This window comes from Camelina sativa, chromosome 16 (assembly GCF_000633955.1).
Source record: "Camelina sativa cultivar DH55 chromosome 16, Cs, whole genome shotgun sequence".
Taxonomy (NCBI): Eukaryota; Viridiplantae; Streptophyta; class Magnoliopsida; order Brassicales; family Brassicaceae; genus Camelina; species Camelina sativa.
In genome coordinates, this window is record NC_025700.1 from 26997180 (window position 1) to 27018629 (window position 21450).

The 21450-nt window shown below is 36.7% G+C and overlaps 6 protein-coding genes and 1 pseudogene across 7 annotated transcripts; 3 read left to right on the forward strand and 4 right to left on the reverse strand.

Moving 5' to 3' along the window:
* Positions 359 to 1039, forward strand: LOC104752741. Its single transcript, XM_010474953.2, has one exon. It carries the CDS (start codon positions 392 to 394, stop codon positions 881 to 883), a length of 492 nt encoding a protein of 163 aa, XP_010473255.1. The 5' UTR covers positions 359 to 391; the 3' UTR covers positions 884 to 1039.
* Positions 1134 to 4328, reverse strand: LOC104752742 (pentatricopeptide repeat-containing protein At1g60770). 2 transcript variants are annotated; one of them, XM_019238570.1, is made up of 4 exons: positions 4180 to 4328; positions 3908 to 4064; positions 3202 to 3682; positions 1134 to 2197 (listed from the first exon to the last, which is right to left on the reverse strand). In XM_019238570.1, the coding sequence occupies exons 1-4, from the start codon at positions 4248 to 4250 to the stop codon at positions 1431 to 1433; spliced, it is 1476 nt and encodes a 491-aa protein (XP_019094115.1). In that variant the 5' UTR covers positions 4251 to 4328; the 3' UTR covers positions 1134 to 1430. The 2 variants fall into 2 exon arrangements, with proteins under 2 accessions (XP_019094115.1, XP_010473256.1); XM_010474954.2 differs by lacking the exon at positions 1134 to 2197 and having other exon boundaries at positions 2210 to 3682.
* Positions 4513 to 7631, reverse strand: LOC104752743 (AP-1 complex subunit mu-2). The gene is made up of 11 exons (XM_010474955.1): positions 7252 to 7631; positions 6785 to 6931; positions 6622 to 6684; positions 6307 to 6483; positions 6119 to 6222; positions 5880 to 5987; positions 5653 to 5749; positions 5461 to 5558; positions 5211 to 5352; positions 4987 to 5109; positions 4513 to 4877 (listed from the first exon to the last, which is right to left on the reverse strand). The coding sequence occupies exons 1-11, from the start codon at positions 7378 to 7380 to the stop codon at positions 4779 to 4781; spliced, it is 1287 nt and encodes a 428-aa protein (XP_010473257.1). The 5' UTR covers positions 7381 to 7631; the 3' UTR covers positions 4513 to 4778.
* On the forward strand, positions 10928 to 11452 carry LOC104752744 (annotated as a pseudogene).
* Positions 12594 to 13112, forward strand: LOC104754098 (uncharacterized protein At4g04775-like). Its single transcript, XM_010476255.1, has 2 exons — positions 12594 to 12767; positions 12834 to 13112. The coding sequence occupies exons 1-2, from the start codon at positions 12594 to 12596 to the stop codon at positions 13110 to 13112; spliced, it is 453 nt and encodes a 150-aa protein (XP_010474557.1).
* LOC104754099 lies at positions 13616 to 15391 on the reverse strand. Its single transcript, XM_010476256.2, has 3 exons — positions 14372 to 15391; positions 13849 to 14263; positions 13616 to 13770 (listed from the first exon to the last, which is right to left on the reverse strand). The coding sequence occupies exons 1-3, from the start codon at positions 15389 to 15391 to the stop codon at positions 13616 to 13618; spliced, it is 1590 nt and encodes a 529-aa protein (XP_010474558.1).
* LOC104752745 (protein trichome birefringence-like 2) lies at positions 18697 to 21188 on the reverse strand. The gene is made up of 5 exons (XM_010474956.2): positions 20222 to 21188; positions 19878 to 20070; positions 19589 to 19782; positions 19344 to 19502; positions 18697 to 19264 (listed from the first exon to the last, which is right to left on the reverse strand). The coding sequence occupies exons 1-5, from the start codon at positions 20956 to 20958 to the stop codon at positions 18922 to 18924; spliced, it is 1626 nt and encodes a 541-aa protein (XP_010473258.1). The 5' UTR covers positions 20959 to 21188; the 3' UTR covers positions 18697 to 18921.

Genomic DNA, 21450 nt, shown 5'->3' on the forward strand with positions numbered 1-21450 from the left:
AAACCTTTTAAAATATTTCTAGGTTACCCTTGGCAATGAAAATGTTTACGTTCGAAATGTTAACCTAGATATATTGCATTCTTATGATGATGAAACATTTGCCATCGGCCCATCGCCATCTTATTTTACTTTTGAACCACTAACATTTGCCATCGAAAATCTTTAGTTTGCAACGATACATAAATGCATAAAATAATCTCAGAGAATAAACATTTTCCTACAAAGAAGTTAAACCTCAAACAAACTAATCAAATTTATAATTTAAAAAACAGATATCAGAAAAGGACCAATACCAATAATTTAGAGACCAGCAAAAAGGTTTTTATATTTAGAAGGATAAATTTGTTTAGAAGATTATCCGTGATCATTTCTTTCCAACTTTTTTACGAAAATGGCGAGCCGCAACACAATTCAGATGCACCTCACGACTATCATCGCAATCGTGATCCTCCTCGCGGCAAGCCAAGCGACAGAAGCCCGTTTTACAAAACTATGCGCTAAAACTGCATACCCAACCTTGTGTCGACCGCTGGTGAAAGGGCCAAACCCGAGACGAGCCACACACAGCACGATCCGAGCCTTGGAGGCTAAGACTAACTTGGCGCTTGCAGCCTCTGCAAGGTACAAAAACGGAAATCCAACTGTTGCGATTTGCTATGCGACTCTTGTAGATGCATCCTTCAATCTTAGGAACGCAAGAAAGAGCATTAGGAAAAGAAATGTTATGTCGCTAAAAATGTTTTTGACTGCGGCTGTGTCAGATTACGGGGTTTGTGTTAACGGGTTCATAGATTCACGTCAAGTCAACAGAGTTCAGAACGCTGTGGATGAGCTCAGGAAGATTGGGACGAACTGCTTGTTGCTTGCTACAATGATAAGGTGATCGAGCCACAAAAGAAGGAAACATACAAACTAATTCCTCAAAAAAACTGACAGAAAAAAGGCTTAAACTTAATTATGTAAATGTTCTTTTCTAGTTTTCAGAGGGTGTTCTTAGTCAACAAAATCAACCGTGTAATGTAATTATAATAGAACGTTTTAGCCATGAGTCTCCTGATTCTCAATCATCTACAGATTTCAACAAATTGTTGCACAGATTCTTTGACAGATTAAAGGTTCTATTCGCAATGTAGTAATAAAAAGAGTGATGGGAGATTCAAAAAAAACTTACTTTGCCTCCTCTTCTAGGAGCTGTGAGAATTCACAAAAAAAAAAACGAGTGATTGGCTACGCCCGAAACAATTCACAAAAAACACGAACAAACTGTCTTTAGGTGAAGTAAAAGAGGCCCGTACAATTGATTTTGCCAACTAGAGCCTATTTTTTATTACCAATAAGAAACAGAGCTGCAAGAATGCAAGAGCCCTAACACGACTAATAATGTCTTGGCTGAAGGCAATTATGAAGGAGAGAGATATGGAACAGACCTCTCACTCCTCCTGAGATACTTCATCGAGCAGTTTCTTTGTCGCTTCATTAACTTCCACGTTTTCCATCTTTAGACGTCGGCGCATAGCAGGATGACTCTTTCCTGCTGCTGCATATGTTCTTATCAATGGTTCAAAGATTTCTGCACCAATGTTATCTGTTACCTTCTTTAAAATCTCCACCAAATTCTCAGCTCCATTAACATCTTTCTTTTGCTCGAAAAGGCTCATCAATGTTCTGATTGTTTCCTGTGACGGTACCCATTTGCCACCATCTCCTCTGCCGATAGAAACTGCCTTAGACATACATTCGAGTGCTTGAGCCGTATCACCTCTCTTTACATAGTAATCCATGAAGATTTCCCAGGTTTTGGCATTGGCTTTGCTTCCCCTTCTAGGAGCTTTCTCCTTGAGCTCTCTTGCCTTTTCGATGAGACCATCTTTAGCATAAGCTCCAATCAACACATTTACAATCCTGATGTCATAAGTAGAACAGTTAGCTTGCCATTCCTTGAACAGTGTCTCTGCACCCGGTAAATCTTTCAAGTTCACCAGCACTTGTATCATGTTTAGATAGGCAACATTTGAGGTTTTCGGAATAGCCAGCCTCAGTGAACGCCAAATCCTGTAAACTTCAGTCAATTTCCCCAGTCGTCCATACAAAGTAATGAGAAACTGATATGCCGTAAAATCCCGTTGCGTGTTTTTCATCTCCAGTTCCTGAAGGGCCTTCTCAGCTTTCTGAGACAGTCCAGCATCAACATATATGGNAAAAAAAAAAAAAAAAAAAAAACGAGTGATTGGCTACGCCCGAAACAATTCACAAAATACACGAACAAACTGTCTTTAGGTGAAGTAAAAGAGGCCCGTACAATTGATTTTGCCAACTAGAGCCTATTTTTTATTACCAATAAGAAACAGAGCTGCAAGAATGCAAGAGCCCTAACACGACTAATAATGTCTTGGCTGAAGGCAATTATGAAGGAGAGAGATATGGAACAGACCTCTCACTCCTCCTGAGATACTTCATCGAGCAGTTTCTTTGTCGCTTCATTAACTTCCACGTTTTCCATCTTTAGACGTCGGCGCATAGCAGGATGACTCTTTCCTGCTGCTGCATATGTTCTTATCAATGGTTCAAAGATTTCTGCACCAATGTTATCTGTTACCTTCTTTAAAATCTCCACCAAATTCTCAGCTCCATTAACATCTTTCTTTTGCTCGAAAAGGCTCATCAATGTTCTGATTGTTTCCTGTGACGGTACCCATTTGCCACCATCTCCTCTGCCGATAGAAACTGCCTTAGACATACATTCGAGTGCTTGAGCCGTATCACCTCTCTTTACATAGTAATCCATGAAGATTTCCCAGGTTTTGGCATTGGCTTTGCTTCCCCTTCTAGGAGCTTTCTCCTTGAGCTCTCTTGCCTTTTCGATGAGACCATCTTTAGCATAAGCTCCAATCAACACATTTACAATCCTGATGTCATAAGTAGAACAGTTAGCTTGCCATTCCTTGAACAGTGTCTCTGCACCCGGTAAATCTTTCAAGTTCACCAGCACTTGTATCATGTTTAGATAGGCAACATTTGAGGTTTTCGGAATAGCCAGCCTCAGTGAACGCCAAATCCTGTAAACTTCAGTCAATTTCCCCAGTCGTCCATACAAAGTAATGAGAAACTGATATGCCGTAAAATCCCGTTGCGTGTTTTTCATCTCCAGTTCCTGAAGGGCCTTCTCAGCTTTCTGAGACAGTCCAGCATCAACATATATGGATGCCATATTGCTGTAAGTAGTCCAATCTGGAGCAACTCTACCATCTCTATTCATCTCTTCAATGACTCTCTCAACACCAGAGATATCATTAGTAGCAGCCAAAGCCCTCATCCAGACATTGTACGTGTACGAATCCGGCATTACATTCTCAGCCTTCAGTTCCTGGATCATTGCTGGAACCTTCTCAGGCTGACCCGTCTTAGTGTAAAGAGTCATAAGACTGTTATAAGACATGGAACTAGGAGTGATGTTGAGCTCTTTCATCTTGTTCAATAAACCTTCAGCTTTCTCCGTCATCAATTCCTTGCAGTAACAATTCAAAAGAGACCCATACGTGAGTTCTGTCTTAGATGTTTCCGGAAGATCAACAAAATAATTCTCCCCAGCCGTAATTCCCCTAGATTTAGCAACAAGATCAAGATGGATTGCTTGATCACTCACTGTCTTGTTCATACCTCTCTCTTCCATAACTTCAGAGAGCTACAAAACCAAAAAACAACTCTACAACATAAATCCTCAAGAAACACAATCATCACACAGCAGGTACCAAATTGTTCCTAATGAGCATCAAACTACCACTTAATGAATCTACATTTCTATAAGCAAATGTTTGTACAATCTGAAAAATCGTTGTGAAGCTAATCCCTAAAAGATCGAAAATGCAATTTCCCAGGAATAAGATGGAGTTTGTTGATTTAATGAAACCTTGAGAGCTGGGTAGTAGAGGCCACGATTTCGGAGTTTCTTGATCGTGTCTCCGACCTCCCATTTGAAAACGTGCTTAGTGCCTTTGAGGAACTGATTCAGCTGCTGTCGAACTTTGACCTCTGTGCCGCCATCTTTGAAGAGACGATGGTAAAGANTGAGCCGTATCACCTCTCTTTACATAGTAATCCATGAAGATTTCCCAGGTTTTGGCATTGGCTTTGCTTCCCCTTCTAGGAGCTTTCTCCTTGAGCTCTCTTGCCTTTTCGNGAGGTTCTTCGATGTACTTCTTCGTCGATCTCTTCGTGACGTCTCTCGATCGGCTCAAATGTCGCATCGCCATATTTTTCCCGTCGGACTGAGTGAGTGAGCAACGACGGACGAGAAGGTTTTGGGTAAAACCCTAATTCACTGTGACGTTTCAAGCTGGGAGAGGAGTGAAGATTATGGACCTTTTAATGGGCCTGAAAATTAATTTCATGTTGGCCCATATCATTATTTACAAATATGCCAAACACCATACTAGTAGTCTATTTTCTCTGTTGTATTATCATCATTTGTTTGTGTATTTTTTTTTAGTGAGATAAAATTTGTTCAAGTAAACATTTTGATCAAAACCTCATCGTATAACAATATGATTGAAGAGAAGAAAAGAAAACAAGAAACATGTTCCGTGAAGGTTACAAAGGGGCGCAAGTAAAATTACCATAGAGACAAATTCACAAGAATATGGCTTCTAAAACAAATTAAAAAGGGAAATTTGATCAGCTAACTCTTTCAAAAAGTTTTCGTTTTCTCTATTTTTGTCTTCAGGCAATCCCCCGAGGAATGTGGGAATCACAATGACATTGACGATGAAACTGAATGAGCCTTACACGAGTCTTAGTTCGTACTCACCCGCCATGGTTATGTATCTCACCCATGGAAGTGCTTGGTACCCGCTCTTCTCAATTATCTTCAGGTACCGAACCTACACGCCAAAAATAAACATATATTTTAAAATATGACACTGTGTAACGCAGTGGGGTGAGCTAAAATTGCAGAAGATGTGGAAACCATTTATGTAGCACAAGCTTTACCTGAATCCCTGAAACGGTGAAATAAGGGATCTCAAATTTGACACGGATAGGAGCTTTCCGCTCAGGTGTTGCTTCCTCTGCAGTAATACTGGGAAGATGGAACTCTGCCCTTAACATATACTCCTATATTGGGTTTCTGAAGGTTAGCACTCATACTACATTGCTGATTGTTTCAACTTGATATATGAAATATTAGGAAACTTGCTAGAGATATAAGCTTCTACCTTGTTCCCGGGGAAAGATTTGATTTTCCAGACTAACGCATCCTTTTCAGGAGCGTAAGAGGCAGACCCAAGAGATGTCCTAACGGTTGGGTTAGATGCATCGGTTGGTACAGGCAACTCAATCTCAACGTTCGTTGCGGTGCTGCAAATAGAAAGTTCTCAATCAAACGTTCAAAGAATCTGGTCATCAAAATGTTTGGATTTTAGGAAAAGGGAAAAGGAAAACAGGCACAATACCGAATATATTTACCTTCGTTCCTTGAACTGACTTCTAGCTTTGACAAGCATCTCAACACGACTTCTGGAGTGACTTTCTATTTGCGCCTCCACCCATATAAGAGGCTTCACCTGAATAAGGAGTATAGAAAAGAAACATATCTTGAGATACACTTGTTAAGGACGAGGAAAAACTCCTATAGATGCTATATCCGACATGTCAAACCTGAGTACTGAGTCTATATGTCATCAGATCAAAAGCTCCATCAGGGGGTATGAAAGATATCGTCCTATCGTTTTCAAAACGGGCCAATCGAACACACCTGCATTAAATAATTGGTTGTTGAAGAGTACATAAAACTCAAGTATAGAATCTTTTTGAATAAAAGAAAAAAGGGTTAGGATCAACGGAGACTTTCCAAGTTTTAATATAACAGAAGCTTAAAGACGTACTGATGAAATTTGATGTCCTCTAAATCAATAGCTTTTCCTTTTGTTGCTCGTCCCTGTGCTTCCAGCAATACTCTATCATTCAGTCCTAACTTACACTCTGGCATTCCACTGCAATAGAATGGATCAAAGAGAAGAAGAGTCAAATAAAACGCCAAGACAGAGATTAAAGCAAAAGGGACATGATAGAACATGATTTGACTGATTAGAAACGATATAGAAAATTTCATGTGTTAACATACGTCAAGTAAGTTCGCATCTTCAGCGCTCCAACAACATCAGACCTCACAATTTGCCCATTACTGTTGACAAGAATATTTACATTCTCAATTACATCCAAGAAAACCTGGAAAAAGGGAGCAGGTTGTCATCATTTGCAGACAGAAACACAACACAAATTTATTCCTCTCTTGCAAATAAAAGCACTCACTTCATTCTTCTTGTACTGTATTCCCTCACTCCTCCAGGAGACAGCATTTGTCACAGCCATTGGAGGTCTCTGTGTAACTTCCATTCTATACGCATCAGTCTTAATGAATTCACTGAGAATTCTTGCTTCGGTATACTGAGGGTAACCAAAGTCCATCATCTCATCAAGTAGCTCATACTGCAGCACCAGAAATCAGTTTCAGCATCTAACAAGGATAATACTTTTCAAAATTCCGATGATCTATTTGGTTGGGAAAGTAATAGAAAGTTTAATTCCAAATACTACTGTAAGAGCGAGGTCAGAAACTTAACATACCACAACCACAAAGTTATCCCTCAATGATTCCTCTTCTAACTCCTCGAAGTAATGTTTGAAAACCTATAACCAGATAATAGATACAATTTCCATTGCATCAAACATCCAATAAAAAGATGGAGACTTAAGAGAAAAAATAAAATAATTTAATAGCCATACTTACATCGACCACGCGGTGAAGAAAGAAGATAAGACTGGCAGCATTACAATTCTGTCTGGATGCTATCATCAAGTATACATTACTATGTTGTACAAACATATAAGTAACCCCATTATCGTAAGCAACTGGATCATTTGACTGTGAATCACCCTGAACAATTAAACAAAACCATGAATGACAACACTCTGATTCTAATCCAGATAGCTTTCAAAAGCTAATTCAGATCAAATCCTAATCCAAACCATTTAAGCCAATGATCAAACTTGCTCATTACTTCCAACAGTTTCAGTCGCATCAGATTACATAGACGGACACGAATCCATTATCATAGACAGAAATGACTCAATTGCAAATGACGAAACCTCTCTAAACACAAATCTACACGTTCATATATTCCCTGCTAATTCTACAGTAAACCAGTAATAACCACCGATCAATGAGCGATAAAAGGAAGAACACAGAACAAAAACCTCTTTCTCGATTAGCTTAGTGAAGAACCGCTCGGCTTGGGCAGCGGAGACATCACCACGGTAATCACGCCAAACGAGAACGCGACCCTTGATGTCAAGCAGAAACAGCGCGGAGGCCGCTCCTGCCATGTTCTTTCCCTAAAGAGTTACGAATCAGATCCAAAAATGCGGCTGATTAATCAGCGAGATCTGAAGAAAGTATCGTTTATATGAAGAAGACGAAGTAACAACATCTACAAGGAGATTGAGATAGATCTCTCCCAGCTGAGATTTCTCATTTCGCTAATTGGTTTTTTCTTTTTCTAGCGATCTGATCGATTTCGTTATCGTTCTTTGATCTCTCTCTAGCTACTCGTTGATTTTGAGCTTTCCCATATTCGCCTCAGCGTTCCATTACAACGGCGTCGTATTCACATTTTCCGTTTTAACGAAGTTCGATCCAGATAAACCGAACCGAAATATTTAATTTGAGCATCGAACCCGGTTCACTGCATTTTAACTTTGTTTATGGGGAATGATCGAATGTTGCATACCCATTATGCTCTGATATAATATAAGATGTATGCATCAATAGTGTTTTCTACTATTTAGCTTCGTCCACGGCGTTTTCCAAGAGTTCTGTAATATATATTGTTTTGATTTTGGTTCTGAGAAGTTAAGTTGTGTGAAAATCTTTAAAAATTTCTTTAGACTACTGCCACGTTCAACAAAGCTGATAAGTATAATGGCAAGTTAGGTTTGTTGTTTACAGAGGACAACGTAAACAACAAGGTGCTTGGTTTATAATGTTAATAAGGTACTTGGGGCAAATTAAATATGTTGTCTTGAGGACCAAATATATAATTTGGCAATCAAAGTCTTTGTAAAGATATCAACTAATCGGTCAACAAGTCAAGTAACGATGACGTTGTATTGAATTGTACAACATATATACAAAGTGAACTTCGAAATGCTTTATACACGAAAGACCGGTTTAATAACAAACCGCAATGTGACGATCAGATTGAATATGCAAAAATACATTTATGAAAGGGAATACTAGAAACACAAATTCATTATGTGGATGTATAGACATAGTATGCTATATGTCGTTATTTTAAATCAAACACAACTTCTTTTTTTTTTTGGGTTAAAATCAAACACAACTTAAATTATTGTTTTTAAAAACTTTTATATATTTATATATCTAGTGCAAAAAAAGAAGTGCGAACCTAATTGAAAATTTAAGCGGTTCACTTTGGTAAGTTTTATTTGTCCATTTTGGTTTAGTTTCACAGCAACATATGTGTGAGCTATTTTTCTTTATTTTTGCTTATTTATAAAATTCAGTCAAGTTTTAAATTCATCTTTTAGTTGAAGTTACCAAAAGAAGAAGTAAACGTTGACTTTCAAATAAAAATGAGGTCAAAGTCAACAATTCACCCAAAAAAAACTTTGAAAGTATACTCTCATCTCGTTACCTTCATTAATTACGTGCACTGAAAAACAAATACTAAAAAGTGGTTAAATATAGACTCCATATTTATTCAAAGTAATAAGTGCAAATTAAATTCACATGGCTTAGAGTCACGCGTTTCGTCGGGATCCCTATTTTTGAGTATGTTGTAGTGTATTGTTGTGTTCACTCACTCTTCAATCGTTTCATCAATGTATAATTCATTTAGAGTGAGTTCTAACACGTCCTGGTTATTACTTATTACAGATGTATAACTATGTAACGTTTTTCTAATTTGTAACGTTAGAACCGATGGTCTTAAGTGTTCACATACGGTGATTTCATCATTGGGTAATTGATCTTTTTAGTTCAGACTGTTCAGTTCTAAGTTCTAACAATAAGACCGGTCTAAATCACATAACTTCGACCAACATCAGAAAATCATTAGGTAGAGCACTTTTTAGTTGACTACATCTTTTGCACCAACCTTTACAACTTTCCCAATATTTTATAACCTTTTCAAAGTTCAAACTGTAAAGAATAAATTTATGATTGAATATAAAGTGATCTTAGGTTTTTCATGTTAATTGCATATATTTCACAAAACTATTTGCATGAATCACTACAAGAAATATGTATATTGTTAGCGCGAAAGAAATGCTATCATACATATTACATAGCGTTATCGTACATGCTATAACATCGGCAGCCATGGTAGATACTCCATCTATTATAACGTTTTTGACGTACTTTGATAGATCCCCACATAAGATAGCATTTTTATATTATAACGTTAGTTGAATGCTATAATATATTTTATTGTAACACAAAACTAGTGCTATTCTCTTGTTATATAAATTTTATAATTTGTATATTTGAATCTTATTTTGCATAATTTATTCAATTAGATATAATTTAAAAATATATATTTCATAAAATCATCCACATACATAAAATTTAATATTATATTAACTAAAAGAAGTCTTACATAACATAAGTCTTACATAACAAAGTGCCAGTCTCAAAATAAAATAAAACTATTTTCACATTCTCAAACTAATCTCCTCTGTTTTGGTAGCCTCCGAGTCTTTGTCATTCAAAAAAAAAAGAGTCTTCATTTATCTGAAAATCTTACAAGTATGATAGTAAAGTTTCTGCTTTTATGTACAAAATCTATCACTGAAATAATACAAAGCCTACAACCGCTTACCAATCGACTCACACCAGAATCTGGTTGCAAACCAATAGCAGCTGAAACAAAAAAAAATATTTCATACTTTGCAGAAAAATGCTTAACAGTATCTGCAAGAATTTTTTAACATCTCTTAACCTTAAGATCATTAAAGCATGTTTTGAAGTAAAATCACAAACAATGATCAACACAAATAAACAAAAACAAACGAGTGTGTACAAAGTTTCTTCAAAGAGACTTGCCTGAGTTTAAAATTTTACTTACTTTTGAGAGCCAATCACACCAAACGAGCAACAAGAAGTTAACAATATATACCAACGACTTCATAAGTAGCCACTGTCGTCTCTTCTCTCACCACATGCTCCACGTGAGAAAGCATAACCATTCCAAACCCAGAAAACACCAACAAAGCTTATTTTCTACTAATGTTCCAAACCCACAAAACACCAACAAAGTTTTATTATAAGCAATATAAATTAAATAAGTAATTAATTTACTCGAATATTTCAGCAGCTTTTTTATTATTATTATTCCATTATCATAATAGAGAGAACTTGTTTGTTATTCTGAAGACTCTATAATAGAACGGATGATTCTAAAATTAAGAGTAGTGTTCATAGCAATTTGGAAATAGAATAAGATCGATGCATGTTGTAAGTGTGACATATAAGGAGCATTTGATGTATGTTGTGTCAACATTTTGTTAAAAATTTATGCTCGACTTCTTCATTTATTTTTCTAACATATACAAGTCATTCGGTGTAGGATTGGTTCCGACTGCCGAGCCTATTCCTACCGGATATAAGAAGACTGGGGGAATTATCTTTTTCTTCCTGCCTTTAAAATAAAAGGATTCTTTCATGCAGTATACGAGTATTTTAAACCCCACTCTCACATTTAACGAAGATACAATGTACCCTCAGTTTCCACTATCTCTTTGTTCTTTTAATGTTACGATAATAAATATTAATATATATGATACTATGAATTTTGAAAGAGAAAAAAAAAAGTAAGCAAACTGAATCGACAACTAAACAATCTCGGTTGTATTAAAGGTCGCTATTGAGCATTGACTATAAGACCATCTTCTCTCAATCACATGTTCCACTCTGTTCACATTCTCTCTCTCGTTCCAAGCTAATATTAACCAAAACTAATTCTTATACTATTTCAGTATTTCCATTTCCCCTGTTTCTCTCAAAACTCCATACGAAAACCTAATAATGGGACTTTCCGACAAGACTCACCACCACTTGGACGGCAAATTTGGCGAAACAATAGAATGAAAGAAATGGGTAATTACCGAAATCTCCTTACATTCTCCGATGAAGCCGACGATTAGCCTCTCTTCCTCTGCCTTAGACAACACGGAAGACGAAGATCTCTTGTCTCCCAAGACTCCAACGGCGGCTTCTTTTAGAATACCGAAGGCGTTTACGTGTCCTCCGGCGCCTAAGAAAAGGAAAACGTCATTGAAGTTTAGTTACGGCGGTGGCGTTAGAGAGTTCTTCTCCCCACCGGATCTTGAAAACGTCTTCTTACACAGAACTACTTAATATCTGATTTCTCGACTCTCTTTCTAACCTTTTTAGCTTTTCTTAAAAATAAACTTGAAATATTTCTTCATTACTTTAATTAGCTTTTTATTAAGTGTTTAATTCGTTGTTTTTCATTTTTACACTGGGAAAAAAAATTTAGGAGTTAGGACCCTGACAAAAGTTAGTGAGCGATGTTCATGTACAACTTTGTTTCCAACTGATGAATCCATAATAAATAACATAATTTTCTTGATATATACTCCATAAAAATGTAGTATTGGAGTATAATTTTCTTGGTATATATATACTCCAATAATCTTGATATAATATATTATATTTTTAATCAAAATTCTGCATTAAAATGTGAAACGGCACTAATTAATTATTAAACAAAATTTAAGTTCTAAAACCACACCTTTTTGAAATAGAGAGAGTAATATATAGAGCTAAGCTAAAAATAGAAGTGGCATTTTAAGCTATATTTTCAATATTCCTTAAAGCTTTTTTGGTGCCACCATAAAACTATTTGTAGGGTGAGAAACTTTCACGTGTCTTCAATGGTGTTGGAAGCATATGCTAACAGTTTGGGGGCAGAGAAAGGGTTTAATTTGCTGACTCCAACTTCGTAATCGACTTGGCTAAAGTTGTGGCGGAATTAAAGGATTCAGAAGAGTGCCCATTTCTTGGCGTTTTATTGCATGAGATCCGACATTTTCAAAAATCTTTTTCCCCCAGGTGAAAGGATACTCACACTCCACGTGAACTGAATTTATGTGATCATTCTCTTTCTAAGTTTGCTGTTTTCCTGCTGTTTTCCCTATAGGAAAACGAGCTATTTCCCCCCAAGAACTATCATATTTCGCTGGATGGAGTCCGAACTTGAGCCACAATCTATATAGCCATGTCAACTATGACCAATCTCTATGTCCCCCCAAATTAAAAGTTCTACACCTATATCCCCCTGGAAATGAATTGCTTCGGTTTATCCGGTGAACCGCAGACCAAACAATATAAACTCAAAATTAAACCAATTATGACCCGATCCCTACATAGTCACGACCCGATTCCTTACCCACAAATTCCCAATTTTCAAATATCACGAACCCTACAATCAACTTGACATTGTTCTTCTTCTTTCTTATTTTCTGGGTTCCCATTATCGAATTCGAGCTCCAGAATGAGCAATTTATCAACAAAGTCGACCGGATTTTCCAGTTCTCGTGCGAGAGGAAGAGTTTTCGGTGTGCCAAAGAGATGTTGGTGCGGGGAAGCTGTTGTGGCATTGATCTCGAAATCTGATCCGAATCCTTACCGGAGATACTACCGTTGTAGTTTTGCTGCAACAAATAAGGTAAAAGTTTTTTATTTATTCTTGTTTCATGATTTTGGTTGGTTCTAATTAATGGGAAATTGGTAGCTTCGGAACGATGAACACACGTTCAAGTGGGTCGATGAAGCTTTGCTGAATGAGGTAGATGCAGTGATCTCAAGGAATGCTGGACTTGAGCAACAGCTGAAAGAGCTTAGGACAGAGAGGTTGGAGTTTGATACTATGGTTTATGAGAAGATGGAGAAAGAGGTCTTGGAGAAGGTTGAAGATGGTTTAGGTGAAGCCAAATCATGGAATAAAAAGATGATGAGTGTTATATTGTTAGTCTGTATGGTCATGATTGGACTAAGCAAAGTAGTTGGTTGAAGATGGTGTATGGTCATGGTTGTAACCTTTTGTGTTAAGACATTTGTATTACAAACCTTTTGTGGTAAACATGAAGCTCCATTTGTTTCAAACATGAAGCTATGCTTTCATACAAAATAATACAAAAGAGATAGGGAGCAAAGAGATTAAATTCAATGTCATAAACGTTAAAATAGATGATACAAAAGAGATAGGGAGCAAATGCCACAATGCATTATTCTTTTCTTCTGTTTTGGTTGCTTCTTAGTAGGTGACTCATTCACACCCTTCTTCCTTTTCTTGTCAGCCTTGGTCTGGTTTTCTTCAGGTGGTTCTGCAAACACTTTATTCCCATTTGTGCGAGGCCAAAACTTTGCACTCCTTTGTGGAATTAGGCCTTCTTCATAATTTCTCCTCCATATAGCTGTTCGGAACCACTGGCAGACGTAGTCTTCAGCCTTTAGCGTCTTATGAATGATGAGACCATATGCATGCTCACATGGGATGCCACAAATTTGCCACTTCTAACACGTACAAGTCATCTTCTTTAGACAGACACGGTGAGAGTCTCCACTGACTTTGACTTCAAATGTGCCATTTGTGCTTGTTGATACCTTAGCCGTAGATGCTAGTTTGTGCTCATCCGCAAGAAACATAACAACATATGGAGTACAGATTCCTGCAAACATTTGTGAAAAACATGAGTAGTATAAACAAAAAAAAATTACATAAGTCGCAAGGAGAATATATGTTTTACCTGTGTGAGAATGAGATAAGACAGACCTCTTTGCAATTCGCACCATGGCCAGTCGTCTTATTGCTTCTAACATGGCAACAAAAGGCTTCTCTCTTGCCTTGTTGATGGAGCTGTTAAATGACTCAGTCGGGTTATTGTCGACATCTATGCAGTAATTACCAACCTTGTGGAATGCCCTACACCAACTCTTTGGATTTGTCCTCATTACATCACTGTAAACGCGAGAATCATAAGCAAATATCCTCTCCAAATGCCGCAAATACTCTGTCTCATTGTAAGACCATGCCAAATCCCATAGTAGTGGCTTCAATCGAGTCTTATTTCCATGAACCTTTTTCAAGTTACCGTAGATGTGTTGAACACACATCCGATGCTCTATCTTTGGTAACTCCTCAGAAACAGCCTTGATCAATCCCTGTGATAAAAGCATAAGTCAAGTTAAATAAGAGAAGCCAAAATAAAAGCATAAGTCAAGTTAAATAAGAGAAGCCAAAATAAAAAAGCATAAGTCAAGTTAACTTGCCTTTTGCCTATCGGACATAAGGATGAATCCATCACCATCGTTTAACCCAAAGTCTTCTTTCATCAACTTAGCAAACCATAGCCAATTGTCATAGTTCTCAACCTTGACAACTCCCCATGCTATTGGATATATACCATTGTTTGCATCCCTGCCTAAAGCTACCAATAGCTGACCCTTAATCTTATTCTTCAAAAAGCAACCATCAATTCCTATGATCGGCCTACAAGTCGCCATCCATGTTCTTCTAATGTTGTCAAAACAAACATAGAACCTGTTGAACATGTCCTTCCCTTCATCGTCCGTAATACACTCGACCTCTACATGTGAATTCGGGTTTGATGCCATAATCTCAGCTGCATAATCTCTTAATCTATGGAACTGCTCATCATACTCCCTCTCAATCCACTTTCTAGCAGTCTTCCTAGCAGCTTGACACTGAGGCCTAGTGATACTAATCTTCCAATCTCTCATTACGATTTCCTCAATCTTCCTAGGCATGAAGTACTCGGGATCATCTCTAATCTTATCAACAAACAACCTAGCTATATGAGGCACTGTTAACATCTCACACTCTCCATTTGGGATACAGCTATGCTTATCAACAAATTTATTGATCTTCCATACTCTATCATTTGACAGAATCGACGCATAAACCTTCCACTCACATTTAAATCCATCCTCATCATTAACACCAACGCATTTATACCCTATTTTCGATTTATCATACCTGTACTGCTTCAGATTTCTCCCGGTTTTGAGAACATAATCGAGAACCGCCTCCTTGAATGCAACTCCATTGAAAAACGCCTGCTTATAGAACAACTCCCCATTCCCACGCCTCATATTCGTACGAGCTCTTGTTGGTCCGTCTTCATCAACGTCTTCACTCTCTGGGTACACATCGTGGCGGATTGGAGGTTCGTCGCTAAAATCCTTAACTAGCTGTTCGATGTGAAATTCGTCTCGATCTTCACCTTCTTCGTCATAATCACCGCCGGGATCTCTCTCAACTAACGACATCGTCTCTCAACTCGAAAGAACTCGAAATCGCAGTTTTTAGGGTTCTTCAAGTTTTGGGGATTTTTTCGATTTAGGGTTTTGTTGGGAGAAATCTGGGGATTTTTCGATTTAGGGTTTTCTCGAGATTGAAAGGATGATATATCTGGTTAAATCGACAAATTCGGGTAAAATCAGGTTTAATCTGGTCAAATTTGGTTTAGGCTATTCGTTAGATGGTTAAGCAAATAGTAAACCGTCACATAACCAGGTCTAGGTGTAACTAGATATAGAACTTTTTTTTCATGGGGATATAGGTGTAGAACTTTTAATTTGGGGGAACATAGAGATTGGTCATAATTGACATGGCTATATAAATTGTGGCTCAAGTTCGGACTCCATCCAGCAAGATATGATAGATTTTGGGGGAAAATAGCTCGTTTTCCCGTTTCCTTACCTTCAATACCAAATTTTGTTTTTGATCTAATTCGTATTTGTCTTTCAAGCCTTGCAAGAGGAAATAGAGATTTTCGAAAAAAANAAATCTTTTTTCCCCCAGGTGAAAGGATACTCACACTCCACGTGAACTGAATTTATGTGATCATTCTCTTTCTAAGTTTGCTGTTTCCTTACCTTCAATACCAGATTTTGTTTTTGATGTAATTCGTATTTGTCTTTCAAGCCTTGCAGAGGAAATAGAGATTTTCGAAATTTTTTTGAAAAGAATAGTTAACACCCAATAATTACCCAACTCACCCATAGATAATATAGGAATTGTGGTCTTTCAAAATAGAATATTTGCATGCACGTGTTTTGTAGCATCTCAAGATCGGTTCGACACTTCGACTAAGATCGATATTGCTCAAATAATAAATTGAATCGCACTATCTCAATATAGAACACTCGACGATGACAACAAATCATCCAAACGTTATTCTCCAAATGCAATGCATATAAGAAGTATTGTCGAAGAGTCACAAAAACATCATCTAAATATATTTCACTACCGCAAACAATACAAAGTCAAAGGACTTAGCCTACCGCATTAGAGCATTTTCATCACTAGTTTTTTAATATTAGTTTCTTACAAATAAGATCATACAAATATTATTATTTTGCACAAAAAACAAACAAATATTATTATTTAGTTTAATGGGTTGATTGAATAGTGTAAGAACTCTTTCCAGAGTTATACCACCTCTAATGGAGGGTTATTATTTTAAAACTCTTTTTTTTTTCAGAACTCTTAATATTTTTTATCATTAGATTTTGCATTTTTAAAATAAAAACCTTTTGAAGGTTAACTAAAACTTATTGGGATTCTTATTTATCAGAAAATGTTATTTTCAAAAAAAAATATTTTAAGTAGAATTTAATTAACTTAAATGTTTAAACAAATTATATTTTATGAATTACAAAATTATTACATTTCATAAAATTTTAAACATACAAAACATAAAGCATATTAATAATAAAAGTACAAACCATAAATGGAAAAAATATAATTGCAATATATTAAATTTATCTCTTAAGTTTACTAAATAAGAATTGTCTCTTAAGTTTATTAAATAAGAGGTGTTCCCTCGCCCCAGTATAAGAACACTAGTCGGCTCTTCACTGTTCTTCGTCGCTTTTTTTTTGAGAATTGGTGTTTGGAATTTCACGGCGTTTCTTGAAACATGGAAATAGAGATGGATCGCGCAGAGAAGATTGTTCTACCTTCGAAAGTGATAACGGACGAGATCCTTATGAGAGTTCCGCTGGAATCTTTGATGGCATTCAAAACTGGTTGCAAGGAATGAAACACACGCGTGAGTGAACCTAATTTCATCTTCCAACACTTCGATATGTCGAGAGAGCATTTTCTTGGAATTGATGGGAAGGTTAGGGTTATCAACCCCAAGACCAGTGTGGTTAGATCCTGGCCAGTTCCAAAACCGTTGCAACATGGAAGTATGGTAAATTGTGTTGTTCACTGCGACGACGTTTTCTTATGGCAACCCAACGACAAGCAAGTTCTCGGGTTGAGGTTGTGCTTATGGAATCCCATAATGAAGCATTTGCAATGGATTAGGCCGAGACTTTACTATGGTTTTACTGATTCTTATGGTATTGGATACCATAAGCGTGGCCAGTTCAAAGTATTGAGGTTTGTGGATTTGTTTCCCAAGGATTTGGATGAGGAATTTTTATGGTTTAACAGATTGCTATGGTATTTGTCACCATATGCGTGGTTTTGAGAAAAAAAAATGTAAGATTTTGGCTTATAATAAAAAAATCTAACAGTGACAAAAAATTATGAGGACTGAATAGAATAGATAATTCATATTTCATGTTTGTGAGACAGACATGAGATCAATTAAAAATTCTTAAACTGATTTTGATTACATTTACATAAAAATCATGTAAATATCTAAATTTAACTACGGCATTGAGTATTGTTGTAAATAGTTATTGTAACTTTATTTTTTTTTATATGATTGATAGTGGATGTGGGTGATCATTATCTGAAACTATAATTCGTTGAGCAATAAAAGTGCAAGTTATATAATGTCATGGTTTACATTATGATTATTATACTTATTTTGTTTTGTCTTTTATGTAAATAAAATAAGATAAGAGCAACAAAAGTATTTAATTAATCTTTGTAAAGATTATTGTTAATTTTATAATGGTTTTGCAATAAATTGAGACAATTATGGATGATTTTGCATTAAAATATGCAAAGAGAGTAGCATTCGACAAGTAAAGATTTTTAATGTTTTATTTTTCTTATTTACAAACTGTTTACGGAATTGAAAACTGTTTTTGAAATTTAATTTGACTTTTGATATATATTAATATTCAATGCGATTTTGCATAAAATTAGAAAAAAAAAACATTTTTTTTTTTTTGCAAAGCATATGAAAATGTTGAACCGGTCATGTTGGCTAAATCAACGAGGGAGTCTGAATCCGCCTTCATCAAATCTTTTGACTTATCAATGGAAGCTTTGATTCCATATGTGATTATGTTCTCTCCCTAGTGATAAGTCAAGAGATTTGATGCAGTGACACATTATCTTTGTTACATCTAGAAATATTGAAGTTTGGTTCACAACACCACTCAATCGTGAAATTGTATCTTGGAGCCAATAGTTCAATGTGTCACACACTGGAGAAACAACCCAAAGCTTATACTTTACCATTTATCTCACCCTTTAAGATCTTATCTCCTCATATTTACATTGTACTTTCTCTTGCTCTCTCTCTCTCTCTCATATATATGCCTCATGTCTTCATATCAATTTATATATAGGGTGAGAGTAATTATAACTACAAAGACATAGATGTTGATATAGAGTTGAATTTATATCATGTATATACAAAGACGATAGATATATGTCGTCTTGTCCATCATATCCAACCTTAAAAGTCTCCAATGTAGTCCCGTTCACGCCTTTGGGATATTTTACTTGTTCTTGCAGTGATACAAAGTAAAAAAATTCCTTCATTTTTCTTAGGTACATTTTTTTACTATACACAAACAATAATACAAAGACAGAGGACTTTCGACTACCACTTAGATGCGAGCCCGGCCTTTAACAGTGACACATACAAGAGCTGGTTCCATGTGTCCGGTACACCAGGCAAACACCAATGGCTACAATCTTGGTGGCGCACAGCCTCTCTTTTCTCCTTTTCCGTCCTGTACACCATTCTATATATCGACGGATGACCATCTTTTCTGAAATCCGTTAGTCGACTTACGTTCATGTATACCACCGGAGTTTTCATTGTATCACGGAGAATATACTCGAGAGCTCTCATCTTCGAAGGATACTTTGCCAAGTACATCGTGTTATAAATCGGTTCCGTTTCTTTATGGCATTGTCCTCCTGAATTCCATGGCCCTCCTCTGCAAAATATCACCAGTTCAAATACGATCAAGAACACGTTTTGCAGTAAATAAAAAGTATATTTCGATTGAGAATTACCTAAAATGTGTCACAGAGTACCCTCTAAATATGACATGTGTATGATTCCGATCGATGTTCTTATCCACCCATTTCGCCCAAGTAATGAGAGCTCGTTTATAAGCTTCGAGAACCTTGAGCCTCGGATACACAACGTTTCCTTCTTGGTAATAGTTTTCTCTACAGAAAGAAATCAAAAATCGTTGTTAACTAATAAATTACACGACTAGGGCTTCTTGTTCAAGTTCTTTGTTTCAGTCTCATACCCTAGCTTTGTTTTGTCATGAGTCCACCAATGACCGGTGTTGAAAATCAATATATCAGCATCTCGATACATAGATGTCGTCTTGTCCATCATATCCAACCTTAAAGTCTCCAATTTTGTCCCGTTCACGCCTTTGAAACTCGATTCCCTAACAAAAAAGGGCGAGCCAACGAAATCCACAGTGCAATTATAGTCCTACATGAACAAGAAAGAGACCCCAAAAAACATCAAGCAAACATGCAGCTTTTAGAGATAATACTACACCAATCCACACAAAATAAATATGTCACCTCGAATCTGAAAGCGTAAAACCCTTTCTTCTTGAACTCTCTTCTCCCAGAGATCTCATACACTCGTTTCTTGTCCTTGACGCTATGTCGAAGGATGCAAACAAGAGATTCCCACATGTTCCGGTTAATCGAATCTCCCACAAATACCAGCTTCTTCCCTCTTAGCTTCTCCAAAAAATCAGTTCCATTCAACCTTTACATTTCAACACAGAGATACCAATCATTGTACTACTCATCAGACAAAACTAACTACCAATCTAATTTCAAAACTCATTTCACTAAAAAACCTCAATCAAAATCTTGTTACATACTCAAAAACCTAATTTATATCAAGAATCAGTTACCTTGGAATGTCACACCCATTTGGTTGCCACCTCCATTTAACATAAGCATCATCAGGTCGTCCATTGGCGTGACAGTTGAAATCTCTGTCTATATACGGACAAGAACCAGATGGGTAATACGGCATTGTCTCACCATCAGCTCTCACCCAACTTCCATCGTAGATATCACAATCCTCAAACGAACCTCTGCTTCGATCTGTAGCCACAGAGCCATTCTCGTTACTTGTGTTTGCAGGCACAAATCTACCTCCCAAATCAGATACCAAGCTCGAGCTGTTCGCCACACTTGTTGTAGCATTTACTTCGAGGGTATTTTGGTCATCTGTCAAACTCGAGTTCGTCGTAACTGTTTCACCAGATCTTTGTCCAGAACCAAAGCTTGGAACTTTACCCTCTTCAGACAAAGCTGTGTTCTTCGAACCAGCATCTCTTGTTTCTTCAGATCTTTGTTCGGGAGCAAAGGTTGGAACTTTGGCATCTGGGACCGTGTCGGTGAGATTTACTACTTGAGGCTTCTCGTCAACTTGCTTGACAGAAGAAGAAGATGTGTTTAGATTGGAGTTTTTGAGACCTTGAAGCAGAGGAGAGACGAAGGGGACATTGAAGGAGGAACTAGTAAGGGAGAGAAGTGTGACGAGAAGGAGAGAAGCAACGACTCCTAAACCGAATCTGGTCAAGATGTTTCTTCTAGAAGACAGAATCTGGTCTGGAAACAAGAGTTTCTTAGACGAATCCATCTTCTTTGGTTGGTTCGAATTCAAATTAGAGTAGACAAAACATGGAGAGACTTGGAGAAGAAACTTTTAAAACAAAAAATAACAACAATGGTAATTCTGGTTATTAGATTTTGGTTTCAGATGAGACTTGAGAGAGTTTGGGGGAAAAAAAAGCGGTTTACTCTCGAAGATAACGATTTCAGTTTAAAATCACCATTGATGCTTCTCAAAAGTTAAAACTCAGGCCACTTCTTAATAAAATATTAATGAAGTTGTTAATGAATGTATAGCTTTTTTAAATAATAAAAAAAAACTCAATAATTAGGAAATAATGTAGCTCTAAACTTTTAAAATCCAATTATTAGTCAAAGAATGAAAACTTTAGTTTCCAAAACTGGCACTTTTGATTAAATTCCCAGATCTAAAACATCTATGAGGATATGGCTAAGATATTACTATGAAAGTAGAGACTATAAAATAGTGCTAATTTGTTACTCCCTCTGTATTAGAAAG